Source organism: Urocampus carinirostris, chromosome 7, assembly GCF_059441175.1.
Source record: "Urocampus carinirostris isolate Australia breed hairy pipefish chromosome 7, RoL_Ucar_1.0, whole genome shotgun sequence".
Lineage (NCBI taxonomy): Eukaryota > Metazoa > Chordata > Actinopteri > Syngnathiformes > Syngnathidae > Urocampus > Urocampus carinirostris.
Genome location: NC_142355.1, coordinates 6019258 through 6039582, shown reverse-complemented (window position 1 = coordinate 6039582; position 20325 = coordinate 6019258). Strand labels below are relative to the sequence as shown.

Here is a 20325-nt window from a genome sequence, read left to right as displayed (position 1 = left end):
CAGGTTAATTGGCCGGTCAAAAATTGTCCCTAGGTGTGAATGAGTGTGCGAATTGTCTGTCCCTCTGTGCCCTGCGACTGGCTGGCAACCAGTTCAGGGTGTCCCCTGCCCACTGCCCGGAAATGGCTGGGATGGGCTCCGGCGCCCCCGCGACCCTACTGAGGATAAGCAGTGCAGATAATGGGTGGATGGAGGGTGTGCCACGGAACTTTTTTATAAATAAAAGTGTATCTTGGTTCAAAAAGAATTGAAAAACACTGAGTTATACGATAAAAATGTCTATCCCTGTTGTATATTTGGACTGGTGTCGAATATCGTGCGAGTCATTAATCTTGGTGTGGCACACGCATTTACAAGGACATTTGAAAGTGGCCCTCCGCACCGAAAAGGTTGCTGACCCCTGCTCTAGATTTGATCTGGACTATGTTGTTTTGGTCAAAGAAAAATAATTTCCTAAGGGCATTAACTGGTAGTCAAGTCAAGTCAAATTTATTTATATAGCCCTTAATCACAAAAATGTCTCAAAGGACTGCACAGGATTACAATGACACAATGACCTGATCTTAAACCAACATGCGGGCAAGGAACAACTCAAAACCTCAGCGTGAGGAAAAAGAGAAACCTTGAGAAGGGACCTCACAAGTGGTATCCCCCTAGTCCAGAAAGTCTATGACGGCCACGACGCAGTTTCCCATCTCTGCCAGCTGGTCCATGCAGGCGTTCACATGCTTCAGGTCCAACGCTGGTCCGCTGACTCATCTCAAATCAGCCTCCTCCTTCGTATCACCACCAGGCAGGCGGTCGGAAAAAGACAGGACAATACAGAATATGAGGTGGGCATCAATCATAAGCTTTGGAATAGAAGTGCGTCTTAAGCCTAGATTTAAAAACTTCCATTGAGGTTGCATATCTTATCTCCGGAGGCAGGGCATTCCATAGCACTGGGGCTCGGATGGAGAACGCTCTCAAGCCTGCAGACTTCTTGGCTTTTGGAGTCACAAGTAGACCGGCATTTTCCGAGCGCAGACTCCGTGCAGGAACATAGGGGGAAATGAAATCAAAGAGATAAGAGGGTGCAAGTCCATGCAAACATCTCATCTCATTAGCTGCACCACTTAGCCTCAGTTGGTTCGCGGGGGTGCTGGAGCCCATCCCAGCAATCATCGGGCAGTTGGCAGGGGACACCCTGAACTGTTTGCCAGCCAATCTCATGGCACACGGGGACAGACATCTCACTCGCTCAATCACACCTAGGGACAATTTGGACCGGTCAATTCACCTGAAATGCATGTTTTTAGAATGTGGGAGGAAACCGGAGGCCCCGGAGGAATCCCACGCAAGTACGGGGAGAACATGCAAACTCCGCACTTGAAGTCTGGTAGCTGGATTTGAACCCACGCAGGAGGTTCCCATGACTTGAACTGTGCCGCACATGCGCTAACCACTGCCCCGCCGTGCTGCCTCCCTGCAAACATTTATATGTTAATAAGAGAACCTTAAAGTCACATCATAAGTGGTACTAAACAGATATAAACGCAGAACATTTACGTTTTCATTTAGATTCACCTTGCCTTTTGAAGACACTATAATTGACAATCATGGATGGAGCAAGAACTCTGCCGTGACGGGCGCGCTCCCGTAGTAAACTTCAACAAACGTGCGCGCACCCGAGCGGCTGCTAGCTTATTTGCTAATTGCTGCTACCTTGCGAATGTGTATCCTTGCAGCTAACCAAAGATACAAGGACTGCCCTGAGCCGCTGACTTCCACCTCTGCGCAAAAACCTCTTATTATTTACGTTAAATGCGACTTTATTCAATTTAAGGTAAGTTTGGTCGTGCTTACGGTGGCGAAAGGACGATATGTGGTCAAAACAACAGCGTTACACGGGGGGGCTAAAATGAGCTAGCCGTGTTGCTAACTTTCGTGCCGCTTCTGAATGCCAAATGACACTTTTTTTTGTTGTAACGCTTGAACTGATAAAACGCGTTACTAATAATTGCACTCGTTTACGTTTTTTATTTCGGTAGCTGGCTAGCTAGGATACAAATATATCGACTTCGTGAGCTAACATGCTAATGCCGCTACTCTCCGTCACGATAAGGCCTCTCGTGTTTAGTCACGCAAGACAGGACCACGCAGTATTTAGAAAGAAAAACATTCTCAATTTTGCAATGTCAAAACAAATGTTTTTTACAGTGTATGCGTTAATAATTGGTTCGGCGTACCAATACTGACTCGATTGGGGTTGCTGTGAGTGAACCGACTCCAGGCGGAGGATTAAATGTCAGCATTGAGCCTAAAATATCATCGAAACGTCTGCACCCTGAACCATATTTTTCAACAAAGTGGACCTGTTTCTATAGTGTACATCGGTGTTGTGTAATGCTCAAGCACAGAACGTGCTTTCTAGGCTGAAAATTGGCATTAAACATACGCAATTGTGGGTAGATTAATGCGTCCTGAGCAGGAGGAGCTTTATACAGTATATCAGTGACAGTTCTACTATTAAAATGTTGTCCAGGATGATTTCGACCAAAACGTTACGCTCGTATTTTACAAATCAACCTAAATAATATGACTGTTTTTTTTTCATTTCAATAAGCAAATGCATTATGTGCACCTTAGCACTCCACGGAAAAAGGTTCGTGATCAGCTGAGTAGCCTGTTGCCATAACAACACTTGTCTGATTCAAGCATCAACAACGGGTTTTTAATACTGCTCATCTCATTAGCTGCACCGCTTATCCTCAGTAGGGTCGCGGGGGTGCTGGAGCCCATCCCAGCAATCATCGGGCAGTGGGCAGGGGACACCCTGAACTGGTTGCCAGCCAGTTGCAGTGCACACAGGGACAGACAACTCACTCGCTCATTCACACCTAGGGACAATTTGGACCGACCAATTCACCTGAAATGCATGTTTTTGGAATGTGGGAGGAAACCGGAGTGCCCGGAGGAAACCCACGCAAGCACGGGGAGAACATACAAACTCCGCACAGGAAGTCTGGAGCTGGATTTATACCCACGCAGGAGGTTCCCATGACTTGAACTGTGCCGCACATGCGCTAACCACTGCGCTGCCGTGCTGCCCTTTAATACTGCTGTATAGGTGATTTTTTTTCCTGTAGTCAAGTCAAGTCATTTTTATTTTCTAAAGCCCCTAATCACGAAGAGTCTCAAAGGGCTTCACAGGATTACGCCGACTTTTTTCAGACTATTATTACAACATCCCCTGATCTGGAACCAACATGAGGGCAAGGAAAATTTCACAAAACTTCAACATGAGGAAAATGAAGAAACCTTGAGAAGGGACCGCACATGAGGTATCTCCCCTTCCAGGATTACCAGACAGCAGAGGATGTTGCAATCGCAAATAATACAGCGATATTGTCCACGAAAAGTTTAGGTTATTCATATGCTATAGAGTAGAGGTGAGTTTTAACCTTAGATTTAAACATTTCCACTGAGATTGCAGATCGGATCTCAGGGGGAAGGGCATTCCACAGCACCGGTGCCCGAATGGAGAACGCTCTCGAACCAGCGGAACTGTAGTGTGTTCCAAAACATGCCATTCTTGTTCAATGTGTCTATTGCAGGGCTGCGGCTAACGATAATTTGACGAGTCATTGACTATTGAAATTATTCGTCAAATAAGTTTTGTTCTTGAGTTTAGCATGAAATTGATTCTAATACGTGTTTTATTGAACATACTGCAGCTTCGTTTGATAATTAAATAAAAATATAAAACCAAATATACACTATCAGTCGGGACATAAGTCCATGAAGAAACCTCTGTCCCATTTTAGGGACAGGCATTTTAATAGATTAAGATCAAGTAAACATTTTTTATCCCTGTAAATCAAGGACTGTCTCATTAGCAGTGGTAGAACAATAATTAAAACATGTTATGTGCGTTTTGGAAAGTACATTCAGTGGTTGACTGCAAAGTCTGGATTAAAAAAAAACACTCAACAATTGTCTTTAGCAACGAAGATTTGTAGTTTTTAACGTTTTAACAACCAAGGTTTCTTCTTCAGACTGCATTTGATTTGAAATACATTTGTCACGCACAGTCTCTCATGCTTTCTTTTACAGCAACATGTATAAAATGTAAAATAATGTCGTCAAAACCATATTGGCTGAAACAGTACTTGAATACACCCCATTTCGTTATATGGTCCGACGTGCTTTTTAAATGTTGGGAAGTCAGCTCCTGCCATGAAACGAAAGCTCTGCTTTGCAAACTCTTTCCATAGTCTTTTATTCACTGTAACCAGGTTAAAATGCTCCCAAAATTTGACAATTTTGCAACGCATACTTGATCTTGACGCTGCCATTTCGGTAGGTTATTGTGACCGTTCTAAACAGAGACGCTCTTGCGCATCTGCAACTCAGCAGGGATTGGTTTTCTGTAGAGATGCCTCAGTCGGTTGCAAAAACGTGACAATGGAATTCATTGTTCATTTATTTATATTATTGATTTTTGTCGGCAACATCAAATAATCCTTACACCCCTAGTCTTTTGCAAAAATTCACTCAATGTGCTCCTAATCTGATGTTCTGATTATATTAATACTTTTATTTCTTGGCTCAATTACTCTTAATGCAGTTGTGTCAAACTCATTATCTCCAAGGGCCACATCAATGTATCTTTCCTCAAAGGGCTTGTTGTAGCTTACGAAATGTAATTGAATGTTATGTAAAATACATGTAAATGCTCTTTAATTTAAAATAACTCTGAATATATTATTTATTCAAGTCACAAACATTAGTTGCGTTGAAAAAATGTCCTTACACATAAGTGTGGTGGCACTATGCCGTCACTTCATGGAGCTCATGGTCAACAGGTTTTGTGGGAAATGTAGTTTTTGGTTTAAGCACTCCTTTGCTTATTCATGACATATTTTACTGGTTTAAAATACAATTATATCATTAATATACAAACATACATATACATAATAGTTATTGTTGTTGTCAAGTTTTCAAGTCAGTTTTTTTCTCATTTATATGGGTTACTGTTTTTCAAGGTAAAATACAATTTTTTTTAAATTCTGATCACTTGTTTTCTACTGAAGTGTTTATTGATTTGAGATCAGTTTTGTTTTAGACAATGACACTTAAAATAGTGTATTATTTAGTTGAGTGCACACTTTGACACCTATTTTAATATTCTTCTAGCAAAGCAGAAAATGGCAAACTGTGGTAGTTGCATATCAAGTATTTAAAAAACCCTTATGATAACAATGTAAGTGCTTTCCTGAGTATCTCCTTACACATTCGGTGCCATAACATATAAATATGTTTTCAGAAGCATTAAAGTGCCCAAAAATATGATGATCGCCATTGTGGCCAAACTGTGTAGTTGCGTCACCAGAAACATTGGGGGCTGAAAAGCTCTTGCAAAGTTCATGTATTGTTCATGCATAATTTCGGTGTAACTGCAATGAAATATTATTTTGCAAGAAAATTACTTTTTGTGTTTATGCAAAGCATTGTTTAGATATTGGATGTATCACACATGCAAAAAAAAACGCACCTTTCTGCTTTGAATGCATCATTTCACAATTAGCTGTTTTTCTCTAAAGTTTTCTTGGGAGGATCAATAATAGATCCCAAGAAAGTTCACGATAAGGGGAAGAAAAACAGTGGGAACAAGGATTGAGATGAAAGATGATTTCTAAATGTGAGAATGACGTACACGTGTCTGCCATCAGAATGCTGCTCAAATGTATTGTAAATGTTTTTATCTTCATGTTTAATCTTTATCTTGTACACATGTATATAAAATGGTTTTATTTATATTTTGGATCGCGTAGGAACATACGCAAATAGATTCCATTATTTCGGGGGAAAAAACGGGTTAGTACTCAAACTAATTAGCGGTCGAAACACAAAAGGATAATGGTCTAGTATTGAGGTTTCACTGTAGATGCAAATGTATGCAACACTTTGATAGTAACGTATCGTCCAATGCACATTTGTTCGGACACTTACTGAAAGCCTGCAATGTTTTTATGAATGGAAAAAAGAAAGCATTTAAGTTCCGCATGCAAGTTTACAGTTTGTTTTTACGCAAATCATAAACTAGAAGACAAAAAATGTGACTTCTAAACATAATCTCTTTATACATTACCTGCACCGGGGAAACCATTAGAACATGTAGACTCTCCTCCCTCCAAAGTCAATGCATTGTGTTTATCTCGAATTGAGTCCAGGGCCATAGTATTACATGATGGATTCTCTCGATGAATTAGCAATTTTAAAGTGCAAGACAGTGACTTCAAGGTTTTAGATCACATCTCACTTGATTTGTCATTGAGCAAAAACAAACGTACCACCAGCAAAGTGCAGCATACTTGAAGTGTTACCTCTGACATCAATACTGAAGGCACGAGTGTGAAAGTATAAATGTAGACCCGCCATACGAATTACAAGAGTATAATGTGAATAATTGTGCTTTGAAACCAGAGTATATGTGCATCTATTCGTTATGAATGAATCATCATCTGCGGCTGCTGTACGTGTTTGTGTGTGTGAACAAGGGACTCAGATGTCCTTAGCTAACCCTCTTATTGACCTTCTCTGCCCTATTGATTTACGGCTTTATTCTCATTCTTCATCAATCATTTTTATCTTTTTGGATCAAGCTCATGACTGATAGTGTCTTGATGAAAGCTGATTGTTTCCGCTTCACAAAAACATTTGGGTTGATTAGTGTCGGCTCAGCTGTGAAGTGTACTTAAAAGCTTATTCCGATTAAACTTCTTTTAGGGATATAAATTAACCACGGTGCTGTAATCCTTAAATTTCTCACTTCTAACAGACTTGGTTTTCTTTTCCATTTAGGTGATATGCTTATTTTTGACTGAACCTGTATTGGTTTAAAGTGTTTTGGTGCAACTGTAAAACAATCCACTATTATACAAATTTTGCTTCCGTTGTACAGTTGTCAAATGACTAAAATTGATCAAAAACTACAGCTTCTGTCTAGTAGTAAATTGGGCTTCCATCTTGGTCATTCATAACTATTAACATCACAGCTGTGACCATGGCCTTTTCTGTATTTAATGTGATGAGTTATATTTAGAGATACATTGTGTATTATGTATCGGCTCCAAATGTTAAAAAAAACTTAATTAAAAAACAATTATTTGAATAGTAAGCAAAATATATTAACTCTTACCATGATTTTTTTTAATACTCCTAATTCAATCGATTTGTATTTGTTTTACACAACTTGAGGCTCACCTACAGAGAGCTTGCTTGATTTTCTGCCACCATGCTGCAATGGTAGCCCCAAGAAATCTCGTGAAAGGCTTGGCAAAAAAGAAAAATGGTGCGGTTTGAGTCTACGTTTTTCGTATTCTCCCTCGTTTTTTGTAGCACAGGCTTTTGAATGCACTTTAAAAAACGTTGACATCTAGTGGTAAAATATTCCAGTGTCCCTTTGTTTTTACAGACTGTGAATATGGTTTTCGGGGCTCTATTTGCTTTTTCATTTTGCACTTTAGGGCCATCATTGTTCAGACCATTCGCTATAAGCACTACATTGTGAAAAGAAAACGAGGAATGGAGTCAAATGGGCCAGCTGGTGGTCGAACCTGCAGACTGACAAGGCTGAAATCTGAGCCCCTCACATCCAGTTTGGTGGAGGGAGTGGCGGTGCTGTGGCAGAGGAAAGAAACAAAATGTCCAATGTTTAAGTTGCAACAGTGAAGACGTAGCTCCTCACACGAGTGGTTCGATGCAGAAAAGGAAAATGAAGTAGTTACCAGTTTGGCTTTATTGCATATGTGAGGGGGAGTGAATGAGTGAGTCGGAGTGAGCCGAGTACTCTGTTAGTGCTGACATTGGACACCCGCTCTGATCCACACCCTGTTGTGATACTTAGCGCACTCCAGGATTGGAGAACATAGAAGTCAGGCAGTTTGGGAATTCCCCCTTGTGAATTTCTCCATGGGTTCCTTTTACTCCTATGCAAAGGTATGACCTGTGAACTACAATTGTTAACCAGAATTCTGAATGTTTAAAGGAAGGGTACTGGTGCAGGTACTTGAAAGGTTATGCTCAATTGATGGGCTAACGGACTGTTTTTCAAAAGCTTTAACAAAAATGTATTTAAGATGAGTGTAACTGCAAGAAAAAAATATGTAGGAATTTCAAGGAAATGTGCCTAGCGGTATACAGATGTAATTGCTGTCTATGATAAATTTATCTTTAGTGGACATTTTAATTTTTGTTTGACCCAAGGTTTTACGTCTTTTGATATGTTCTCGAATTTGACCGTTGTTGCAGCTGAGGCAACTTTAAAGTCAAGCATCAGAAAATGCCTGAAAAACGAACTACACAACAAAATATTAGACTCTGGTGGCCAGCCAGATACTTTATATTGTATGGGAAACATCAAATTGATTCCAAATGGTTTGATTAGGTGTTTACTTGTAATTCGCGAGATTTGCTTTTAGCCCTTAGCCCTTATTTTTACACAATAAAGTAGTTGTTTTCACAGACAAAACATCCACATCCCGAATGTATTGTGAAATATGATTGAGCTGAGTTTATTGCATTACATTGAATCATAAAACTCAAAATATTATGTATCCTGCGCTAAGTTGCTCTTTGGTTTTGTACCTAAACTCTAAATGGGTAAGTTAGATAGCTTGTTTGTATTTTCAATGTTCATCAAAAGTTATCAGATTTTTTTTTCTCTTTTTAATCTATATTATAGTGACATCTTTGACATAAATCTGTGATGCAAATTAAATAGGCTGTTCCTATTGCTAGCTGGCAATGGATTTAAGGGAAACCTTGAATCAGACTTCACCCTCAAACTTGACGCTGCTTTGAAATTGATACTAAGTTAGTTGGATGTTACTTAACTTTCACCCAGATGGTAAATGAGACCACATGGTGGAAGATGGTTCACTCTCGTTAAGTAGCTAGCGGTAGGAAGTTTTCTGGCCAGGCTTAAAGAATTGGTCATGTATGGTAGTCAAATTTTTCACTGAAGCCCGTTCATCCCTGAAATGGACAAAAACATTTTGGACATTTTCAATTGGATCCATTTATTTTGGTGTATTAATTAAAAAAATTGTTTTACAAGGGTGTAACATAGCCTACAGTCTGCACAGTGCCTTGCAAAAGTATTCTGCCCCATTGAACTTGTGCCACATGTGAGGTTTATTATTTTTTTTAAGAATCCCATGGACAGACGATCGTTAAAGGCTGCATATGTAATGGTTCCAATGTGTTAGAAAAGTTCATTTTTGGCGCAAACTAGTAAATTAAAATTTTCATTTGTTACCCTTGAATTCTACATGTTTTAATAAGGTATTTGAACTCACTCACGCTTCTTTTTCATTTTCAGAGGACCCTATATTTCAAGAGAAGACGAAAACCTTTTTTGCAAATCTTATGGACGAAGGTGAGTTTTTTTTCCACTAATTTTTTTAAAACAAGATTGTTTGGATCATATTGCACAATTTAGCATGATTGTCCTGGAATAGAAATAATCTCATGGGTGGTCTCCAAGGTTTCTCATTTTTCTCCTTGTTTTTTTTTTTTATCCCCTCCGGTCTAATAATTGATAATTATATTACATGGCTTGCAGAGCCCTTTGAAGATTTTGGCACATTTTGCCGCAGTCTTACTATTTTTTTTGTTTGCTTTCAAATTTAGCCTGTTAGTGGTGCTTTTAGATCCACCACTTTGGTTCCACAACTGTGCCCTGCATGTGATCATCGCTAAATTCCATAATTATGGTATCCGCCGATTATTAACTTCTTTGCCTTCATGATCTTTTAACGAATTTTTTTTTACGCCCTTAGCTTGCCTTTTGCTGATGCTATTAGTTTTTGACTACAACCCCTGAATCTAACGCTTAATGCTGAATGCCACCAACCAGGGAGGCACTGTGTGCCTTTTTTTGTAAGCCTTTGGTAGGACTTGGCCATGGTCTGAATTTAGTGATCTCCCAATTTTGGGGCAAACACTACCATTAGGCTACCAAGTTGGTAACAATACAATTAGTTTTACTCCAGCCTAATGCACACAGCATCCGTATAGGCGCTGTCACAAATCGAAAGCATTATTGTATGAATAAACATTAGCCCTGGAAAGGATGCGGTCTGTTGCTATTTCCTTGTGGTCCGCCGCTAGAATACTATTTCTTCTGGATGCCACATGCAAACTTTTATAACCCTTAAGGATTTGCTCAAGGTAGGCAGCATGTCATAAGACAAGTGGAAAGACACATACGTTTTATGTCAAAATAAAGCTATTTGCGAAACTAGATAACTGTATGGCTGTATCAGCTGGACATACAAAAGACATAAAACAAACTGAACTAAATAAAACATGCAAAAATTACACAGTTTTAACTCAGAATGTTCTTACTTTTGGTATATGGGCAAAATTCCCTGACAGAATATCCCCAAAAATATATCTTCGAACAGGTAGGAACGTTATTGTTTACAAGTTGCATGGGATCCATTTCCCCAAATAGTTTTGAAATGTTGTTTGAAATAATTATTGTACATTTAGAAATTTGATCTTGTAATATGGAACGGATAAGGAAACTAAGCTATTGCTTTCAAGGGTCTACCTTCACTATCAGTTTCACATACCAACTGAATGTGACCCTAGCCTTGAACTTATTTCTCCAAGTCCTGTTCTAATTTTATCCCCCAGGTCTGGCTGATACGCCATGCTTGCCAGTTAAAAACACTTTTAACAGTCCGAGTATTATCGCAATCGCACCAGATCTGTGTATGAATTGGATAGCATCAAGTTTGCATCCTAGCACATGCAAATGCAGTCAGTCAGCAACTAACCAGTATGTAAAACCTATAGGGGGAGGTGGAACCGCAACAATGTGCGATAAATAAATGTATATATATATATATATATATATATATATATATATATGGATTTCTTTACGGGCAGCATGGCGGCGCAGTTCATGTCATGGGAACCTGTTGTGGGTTCAAATCCAGCTCCAGACTTCCTGTGCGGAGTTTGTATGTTCTCCCCGTGCTTGCGTGGGTTTCCTCCGGGCACTCCGGTTTCCTCCCACATTCCAAAAACATGCATTTCAGGTGAATTGGCCGGTCCAAATTGTCCCTAGGTGTGAATGAGCGAATGAGTTGTCTGTGCCCTGCGATTGGCTGGCAACCAGTTCAGGGTGTCCCCTGCCCACTGCCCGATGATTGCTGGGATGGGCTCCAGCATCCCCGCGACCCTACTGAGGATAAGCGGTGCAGCTAATGAGATGAGATTTCTTTACTTTTACTAAATGTGAGCATGGGGTGACATATTGGTCCATCCTATTCCTAAATGGATGAAAAACAAAAATGTTCTAGGAGCATATGTGCAAATGCATGGAATTAGTTAATAGGGCTGAACGATTAACCGAAATATTGTGATGTGACGTAGTTAGGGCTGCAATTAATGATTATTTTCATGATCGATGAATCGGTTGATTATTTTTTTTTTGATTCATCAGTGAATCTGATTTTTTAAAAACACATTTTTAATTTCCTCCTTTATTCAAATATTGAGGTTTAGGACAGATGGAAAAATATTTTGTCATGGAAAACGATAACAAAAAACCCAAGTGGCAAACAAAAATACATACAAATGTATGCAATACTCATGCAAATATGTAAGATACTTTTTCCCAACACCTTTTCCATCGATCATATTATATTTGGACTTATCATACACAACAAAAACAAAGAAAGTGCAACACATTTCAAAATATAGTCAACATTTTTTGGGGGGGTTAAATCTTGTAATGTAATGAACATTCCCAAGACAAAAGTTATGTAAAATATGCTTAAAAATCTCCTTCCAATCATACATGACCCCTTACTATTGTTATTTGTTTCGATCCCCGTTGCCAATATTGTTATGCAATTGTGTTCATCTAATCTCATAAATATGGTAACACATTTCTAACATTGTCTGCACATAAGGCACACTGGAATATATGGCGCACATTCAAACTTCCCGTCAATTTGGGGTTCTTTGTGTGGGCCTTATAGTCCGTAAAACGCGGTACATTTTATTAAGAGGAAAAAATAGTGAGGGAAATAACTGCTTCAATACTTTCATAATCAAATAATAATTCCTACCCCTACCACGTTTTGTGGAATTTCCTAAAATTCGTAGCATGATTGCATCCAACCCTTTCCCACCCCCTACTTGTCCTAGGAAAGATCGTCCTCTATTTCATGTGGTTGCTTTGACCTTTTGTAAAGACACTGGATGTTATCTCAAACACTGCTTTAAAATGTAAATAAATACAAGCAGAAGACAAAAAAAAATGTTTGGCCTTTGTGTATTCCTCTTCTCAGAAATGAGTCGCCAGACTGCCACCGCGCTGCCCACAGGAACATCAAAGTGCCCCGCATCTCAGCGTGTGCCCACCCTGTCAGGGACCACCGCCTCCAACAGTGACTTGGCCAGCCTATTTGAGTGCCCGGTGTGCTTCGATTATGTCCTGCCCCCCATCCTTCAGTGCCAATCAGGACACTTGGTATGCCAGCTCCTGCCAGAGCACATCCTGTTTTTCTGCCTATTGTGCATCATGTCACATAACAAAGCCATCTACTAAACCACAAAATCATCCGTCATTCCTCTAATTGTTCTTTGGTCTCGTTTTTTCCTCAAAAGTGGACATGTTTTGTGTTTAATCCAAAGAACGTAATTTCCAAACATCTTTTTTTAATTTGGAAAACATCCAAAACGGTGCTATGGTTTTATACAGAGATGGAGGTGAGGGGGCTGTCATTTTTTCCTTCAGTTCTTCCATTTGTTACTCCAGAACAGGGGTCATCAACCTTTTTGAAGCTCCTTTTTGTTACCGTTTGTCTCAAAGTTCTAGTTCTCTGTGCATTTGTAAAATGACGAGTTAAAAGTTATTACAAATGTGTTACCGTAATTACCATTTTGTAATGGAAGTTAAGTTAAGCACTAAAACATGTCAGTTCAAGATCAAATTTACAATAAAATGGCAATGACCTATCACCTGTGACCTATTTTCAGAACTTGTTCGCGGTCTACCCCGGTGCTCTTGCCGCATGCCCGCATCATAACGTTGGAAACTCTATGCTCTAACTCGTATTCTATATGATCACATCAAATATTCCCTGACCGGAATATACGGCAGTTGTTTACACCCCGTTTTACTGGTGAACTGCAAATTATTTTTTGTAATCCTATATTATTAAAAGAGAACTTACCAACCCGATTAGGCCTATAATAAAAGACCAGTACAAACATTTTTTTTCAACCCAGTTGTATTTTTTATTTTTAGCAAAATGTATGTAAGCGCACACGACAAAGTAAGAGAGATCGAGTATTCCTTAAAAAAAATTAAACAGTCCAACACTAGTTACTAAGAAGGGTAAATGATAATTATCCGGTTATCGGGCTGATAAAGGCCTAAATTGACATCACAGATTTTGGCTGGATATGAAAACTATACCCAATAATGGATCACCTGCTGCCATACTAAAATATTGAGTTAGCCGGCATTACTTGTATAAAAGATTCTAAGCATTTATGCATAATAAGCGTAAATGTTAATGTCAATTATATTGATTGCTGCGCTAGTTGATTGAGATTGATGGCTTGGGACAGTCCTCAAACAAGTGTCTTAATTGCGGCACAATGTGTTACTTTTCTGAGCTAGACATTTCCCTGCTGATTTTTTATATGTAAGAAATAAATGTGAATTAAGTCATTTTTATGGCTGTTTAGGCCTGTGGCTTAAAATCCAGTGCAGCTTGTTTTTTTCTTAAATTTGTGCATGCGCCGTAGGGTCCAGAATTTAGAGTAGGTGAAAGCCTCTGTGTTGTCAATGGCGTCACTACGGGTTCAATTAAAAACCTGGCAGGGTTGATAACTAAATAGCGCTTAAAATAATTTCAGCTTTCAAGCGTCATGTCTGCAAGGGATGCTGTTATTCATCCCGAACGAGCAAAATAAGAGGTTTCAAGAAGATTTTCTTCTGGCCCGTCAGGCAGTTGTGCAATGAGTTTTTTCGTGACTGCCAAGCGAGATGAATTGTTGTGGGCGAGACGGAGGCAACTTGTATCACGATGCAGAAGGAAGTCCTGAGCGATAGCAGTGTTTAAATATGTACAATGTTCCCTCTAAGCTGTGTGTGTGCGCAATTGCGCACTACCCAGAGTTTTTCCGCGCACAGGAAAATCTAGCCAGCTCACAAAAATCAGGGCTCGAAATTGCTAATTAAAAAGCGAATTAAGTCAAAGTTAAAGTGCATGAACACGGGTTCCCCTGACGCTGTGTTCTAAATGCGGTATTTTGAAGTCAAGGTCGAAGTAGAACAAAATTGAGTAAAGTCGGTAGAGTTTTTCAAGAACCGGCTTCTTCGGCTCGGCTCACTAAAAAGAACCGGCTCTTTCGTGTCCCAAACGTCTCTTCAGGTTGTTTTTGCTTCTTTAATCCCTACATGACCAAATATTATGTAAAATTGTGCACAAAATGACTTAAAGGAAGGGGGGGAATGGGCCAAAAAAGAAAAAAATACCAAAACGAAAAAGTAGTGAAAAGCTGAGAAAAAAAAACTAAACAAAATGGGAGAAATAGTAAAAAAGCCAGAAGAAAGAAGTAAATAAGGGGAAAAAATGTAGAGAACAAAAAAGCAAGAAAAAATTAACAGCTAGGAAAAAATAAACACAATGAGATTTTAAAAAAAGGAATTTTGAAAAAAAGAGGAAAAAGTTTGTGTTGCAAATAATTTCCAATTATATCAAGTTAATCTTGTTGCCAACATTGTACTTCCACTAAAAATGTATTTAAATACAGTTCTGTATCGTGCAACCGACTAAATAAGCCCCCAAAAATGTTAGTTTTATGCAACAAAAGATACCAGGAATAAAAAATGGAAATTTTGCGAAACAATTGTAAAAACAAGTGACGTTTTTAGGCCCTGCAACCTTGGCAATCGCATTGCCGGAAACCCAGCAAAATGTGACGTGATGTTTGTACATGTTTGATTATGATTGAGTTGCCACACTTGGGGTTGCTGTTGCTCACTGTTGTTTCAAGCGTTGCTTACCGACTTTGTGTGAACGCTCAGACCCGTGAAAAATTAGAGGGAATATTAAATATGTCCTAAATGGACCTGTCAAGTGGGATTGTTATTGTGCAGAATTGTAATCTTTCAACTCTTGTCTGCTCCTCTCCATGATAGAAATCCTCCCAACATTCCACGTTGATTCATTTATTCCTCCTACCAGGTATGCTCCAATTGTCGGCCCAAACTCACCTGCTGCCCCACCTGCCGAGGGCCGCTGGGCTCCATCAGGAACCTGGCCATGGAGAAGGTAGCCAACTCTGTGCTCTTCCCGTGCAAGTACGCTTCGTCGGGCTGCGAAGTGACGCTGCCGCACACGGATAAGACGGAGCACGAAGAGCTTTGCGAGTTCCGGCCGTATTCCTGCCCGTGCCCTGGCGCCTCCTGCAAGTGGCAAGGCTCCCTGGATGCCGTCATGCCTCATCTGATGCACCAGCACAAGTCCATCACTACGCTGCAGGTCTGTGACCACTAGATGGCGCCTTTGTACGCACTTCGATACTGGCCTGCCTCGGCCCGTATAAAACCCCAGGATTGTGAAAATGGCATTTCCCCCCACAAAGACGTAGACATAAAATTTCTTGCACATTTTATACATTTTTCTTTAACTTGAAATTTAAAAAATAATCAAAAATAAATGTATGTTTTAGTAATGAAACTTAAAACTGACATAAACATAATGATCTAACATAACATTTGACAATATCATTTTAAGTATTTTTTATTTCAGCAAAAAAAAAAAAGTGCAACTTCCAAATCTGATTTTGCTAATTCAAACTATTCTTATTATATTTTCAATTAATCTGCTATTTGGATAGCCAAGATTTGTTTTCTTTCTGCTCTTAAAGGGAAATTGTTTGTTCAGGGAAGGGGTCTCCAACCTTTTTAAAGCTAAGAACTTATTTTTATACTACTTGTCTCAAAGGGCTACAAGTTTGATATGCATTTTTTAAAAGTTATTACTATGCTGTTACTAGTTTTTTCCAGATTGTAATTATTAGAGGCTAAAATAGGCTCAGTCAACCATTAAAACATCATGCCTGTTAGAAAATAAATTCCCGAGGAAATCACATTGGCTCATAATTGGTGAGCACCACCTATTATCGCTTTCTAGTGGTAAAAAAAAATCCACCATAAAAACTTAAAATAAGTAAAAATGCATAAGCTATCATACAAACCTGCCTTTTTAAAATGGTCGTAGCCTGAGAAATATGTATTTATAGGACTTGACATGAGACTTGCACTCTACAAAAACATTTAGTGGTCAAATATTACACAGCATTCCTTTAAGGCAAAAGGTTAGCAACTGATATTCCGTCTTCATGCCGCTTTTTCCGACAAATGTCAAATTCTCCAGTTTCTCTTAACCCCGTTTGAGAACCACTGCCCAAATACAGGAATCCCTCAGTGTATCGTGGTTTTGCTACTTATCCCTGTTGTCTTACTTTTTGCTTATTTGGCTAAACGGTAGCCCCACCCCTTCTCGTCTTATGTCTGCCTATGTTGCCAAAAATGTTGTGGTCCAAGTTGGAGACATGCTTAAAACAGCTTGACAAATCTACATTACATACACGGAAATTCCAGTTTTTGTAAAAGCCATCATCTCACTTCCATGCCCTGGACTCACGAAACACCAAAAGACAAAGGAAGACGCTTACTATCGCGACAACATGCTCCACATGCTAAAACGGGCTTATCAAAGATACGTTGAATGATTTAATCCGATCCGCCCTAAATTTTCGAGGCTGTAAAACGGTTTTCGCACTTAATTTGAGATGAAGGGGGGTGGTGGTGGTGTGAGGGTCAAACAGAGTTGCCGGACACAACCGAATGTTTGATCTTACATTACACATAGTCCAGCGTTTTTCCGAATTGCTCAGTCCACAATTTAATGGATTTGGGAGTACAGTCCATAAACATGCCCGATTAAAGTCGCCGTCGATGATAAAGCTCCATTGGGGTGTTCAAGCTGCTGTTTAGCAGCGGGCAGGAGATTTAGCGCTATGCTAACGTTAGCATCCGGTGAAACTGTTAGCGGTGGAAGGTATACAGCAAACACAAAGACCACAGTTAACTCTCCCGGTACATAGCTAGAAACTCCATATCGAGTGAGCAGTGTGTGTCAATGGTTCCGCTATTATTGTGGCGCGTAGTCTCCAACCCCTGTTTAAGTATAGTCCACGTATTAATTTATTAGCCGAATCCAACAGTTGAATACATCTTTCTTCCTCGCTAATTACAATCATGTGTGTAGAAAAAGAGTGAGCGTTGGGGACTTCCGAGTTGCCCACTTTTATGACGCATGGTGATCAAATGTCCAGCCCCATGACTAAGCCTCTGGCTGATTGGTCCGCGCCGTCCTTGATACAAATTTCCCAATCGTGATTTGAAGCTTGGGAGAAGGGTGAGAGGTAAAATCTACATTACATACCCGGAAATTCATATGCTGTAGTGCAACCCAACATGTGATTCACATTCATCCGGGGAAGTGATTAATAAACCAAACAAAATATTCCAAGGCACAGGCGTTTAAAAGGTTTCACTCAAGGCTGAGGTGACACAAAGTATTTTTGAGTATAAGTGGAATAAAACGGCATATAATATAGTTAATAATTTCATAAGGCATATCTATATTTACGCAATGTGTTTCCAAGATTTTTCGCTGTATTCTGGTGTATATAAAGTATATATGTTGAATGAATGTTTCTACTTCACAGATTTTGACCATTGCTGGTCATTTCTGGAACGCAACCCCAGGAAAAAGCAAAGTTTTATTGTATAACTATTCAAATAAGCCAAAAGATCAATAAGCTGTAACGGTGTTGATGGCTTGATGATCAGACGAGCGTCCCTTTTTCCAGGGGGAGGACATCGTGTTTTTGGCCACGGACATCAACCTGCCCGGCGCGGTGGACTGGGTGATGATGCAGTCGTGCTTCGGCTTCCACTTCATGCTGGTGCTGGAGAAGCAGGAGAAGTACGACGGCCACCAACAGTTCTTTGCCATCGTGCAACTCATTGGGACTCGCAAGCAAGCGGAGAACTTTGCCTACCGCCTGGAGCTCAACGGCCACCGGCGCCGCCTGACCTGGGAAGCCACGCCGCGCTCCATCCACGAGGGCATCGCCACCGCCATCATGAACAGCGACTGTTTGGTCTTCGACACGTCCATCGCTCAGCTCTTCGCCGAGAACGGCAACCTCGGCATCAACGTGACCATCTCTATGTGCTAAGAACTTCACGGATAAAAACCAGGGGAAGGGATAGGAAGGACGCAGTTAACGACTTTCCGTGTGGGTTTGGTGGACGTTCCGGTGGCAGTGAGGGAAGATCAACTGCCCCCAACAGCCAAGCGAGGACCCGACCGTGCGAAGGTGGCCACAGCCTTACAAACACGCAAAACAAACCTCCTACGTGTGAGAGTCGCGCCTCGTTATGTTCTTCTCAGTTCTTGTTTGAGTGTAGGTCCCCCAACACCACCCAGGCGCTTGCCTCCACCTCACACACAAAAACACTACCTGTTTCCACGGACCGCTCGTTCGACTGTAAGCGGTCGACGAGCTCGTCGAGGTGAACTCTACCGACCAATTCCAGCTCTGCGGCAACGATTTTCATACTTGAGTTCTGTAGCTCCTGTTTTGAGTCCAGGACTCCACCACAATAGATGTGCTCCTACCGCATCCCTTACATGGATTCAAGACACTCATTATGTTACCCGATTGACGTTACGACATGGTCTTCTCACACAGGCGCAGGATTCAAGTGTCGGTATGCCTGGGAAACCGTCGAGGCAGGTTTGCTCGGAAGGATTGAAAAGTCATATCGCAGCATTTCAGTTTTCATTTTCTCTATAGGATTTCTTTACAAATTGGCCCGCCATCTTTACCGCGTCTTCGGTCGTAAGTGATCAGGATGCGAGTGTTGCGCTTTCAGGAAATGATCCCCGTCTGCGCTTGTCAGACTTTCCAAGAAAGAGGCTGTTGACTAACGTGGCAAAATATTTTTGGGTAGTTAAAAGAAAGTTATATTCTTTCCTTCCCTTCCACCTGCGCAGTCGTGTTCCCCCCTCCCCTTATGTCTTCTTTCTGTCCTCTTGTGGTAAGTTTTCCTTCTTTATGGTTTGTTTTTAAATGTGCGCATTCCCTTCATGTAGATTGTCCATTATCTTGCTGCTCTTCCTCAACTGGACCCATCCTTGGGACCTTTTCTGTTTTTAACATGTCATTAAATAAATTTATCTTTTTCATACGAAGTCTCTTTTACCCTTTTATTCATGTTTTCATTTGAAAACGCGTCTAGAATGAGTTCAGGGTTCGGACTGGTGCTGGAAACCCTTGAAAATGCTTGAACTTTAATGTTATGTTTACAAGGATTGAAAAGTTTGGGTGAAGTTCTTGTAAATGATTGAAATTGTTGCCATGTTTCTCAACATGCCTGCTTCAAAATGGCGCAGACGCTGCTCTGTTGGCTTCGCTTTGTCATTACATTTCTTCTTCCCTTGATTAACGGCGTCTGGCAATAGATTTTATGGCAATGTCCTATGAAGTGTCATCGCCCCCTACATGTCACGCCCAAGAGGACAGGCACATGCTAAACAGGGCACTATGAAATGTGTATTGCAAGGTTTACGTGTACCGTATTTTCCGCACTATAAGGCGCACCGGGTTATAGGGCGCACCCCTAAGAAATAGTTTTTGGTCATATATTTTCCATACATAGGGCGCACCGGATTATAAGGTGCTACAATGGGAACGTCGACAAAACTGTCAGATAGTTCAGTCCAACTTATTACCCCCTTAACATTCCCAAAGCTTTCAAAGAAGCAAATACATGTCGTAGACACGTGCGGATGCGGTGTCCGTACGATGTCACCAAACAAACATTTCTTAGTTTCCATTTTATTTTTTGCTGGCAACTGTGTGGACAGCAAAGTAAGAATTTTATTGTGCAGGGAAACGGGGTTCTCTACGGTGCATATGACAATAAACACTTTGAATTGAATTTAGTTTAAAAATAGACTCATCACAGAAACATCAAGTTCGTTCTAAAACAAGATACCGGGAAAATATAAAGCCGCATAGCTCTCTTAAGTTCTCTTTCAGCCATCACGTTCAATAATGATGCGTAACCATGGTCTTCTTACAACGGTGAGTGTAGTAAATCCAGGAGAGTAAAATATTTACAAATACAGAATAGTAAAAAAATGTTTTATCTCTGCC

The 20325-nt window shown here is 40.3% G+C and overlaps 1 protein-coding gene across 1 annotated transcript; it reads left to right on the top strand.

The window, feature by feature from the left end:
* Positions 1-1622: 1622 nt before the first annotated feature.
* Positions 1623-19354, top strand: siah1 (siah E3 ubiquitin protein ligase 1). Its single transcript, XM_088339587.1, has 5 exons — positions 1623-1825; positions 9368-9424; positions 12357-12538; positions 15270-15566; positions 17968-19354. Exons 2-5 carry the CDS (start codon positions 9415-9417, stop codon positions 18337-18339), a joined length of 861 nt encoding a protein of 286 aa, XP_088195713.1. The 5' UTR covers positions 1623-1825; positions 9368-9414; the 3' UTR covers positions 18340-19354.
* The last annotated feature ends 971 nt before the right edge of the window (positions 19355-20325 follow it).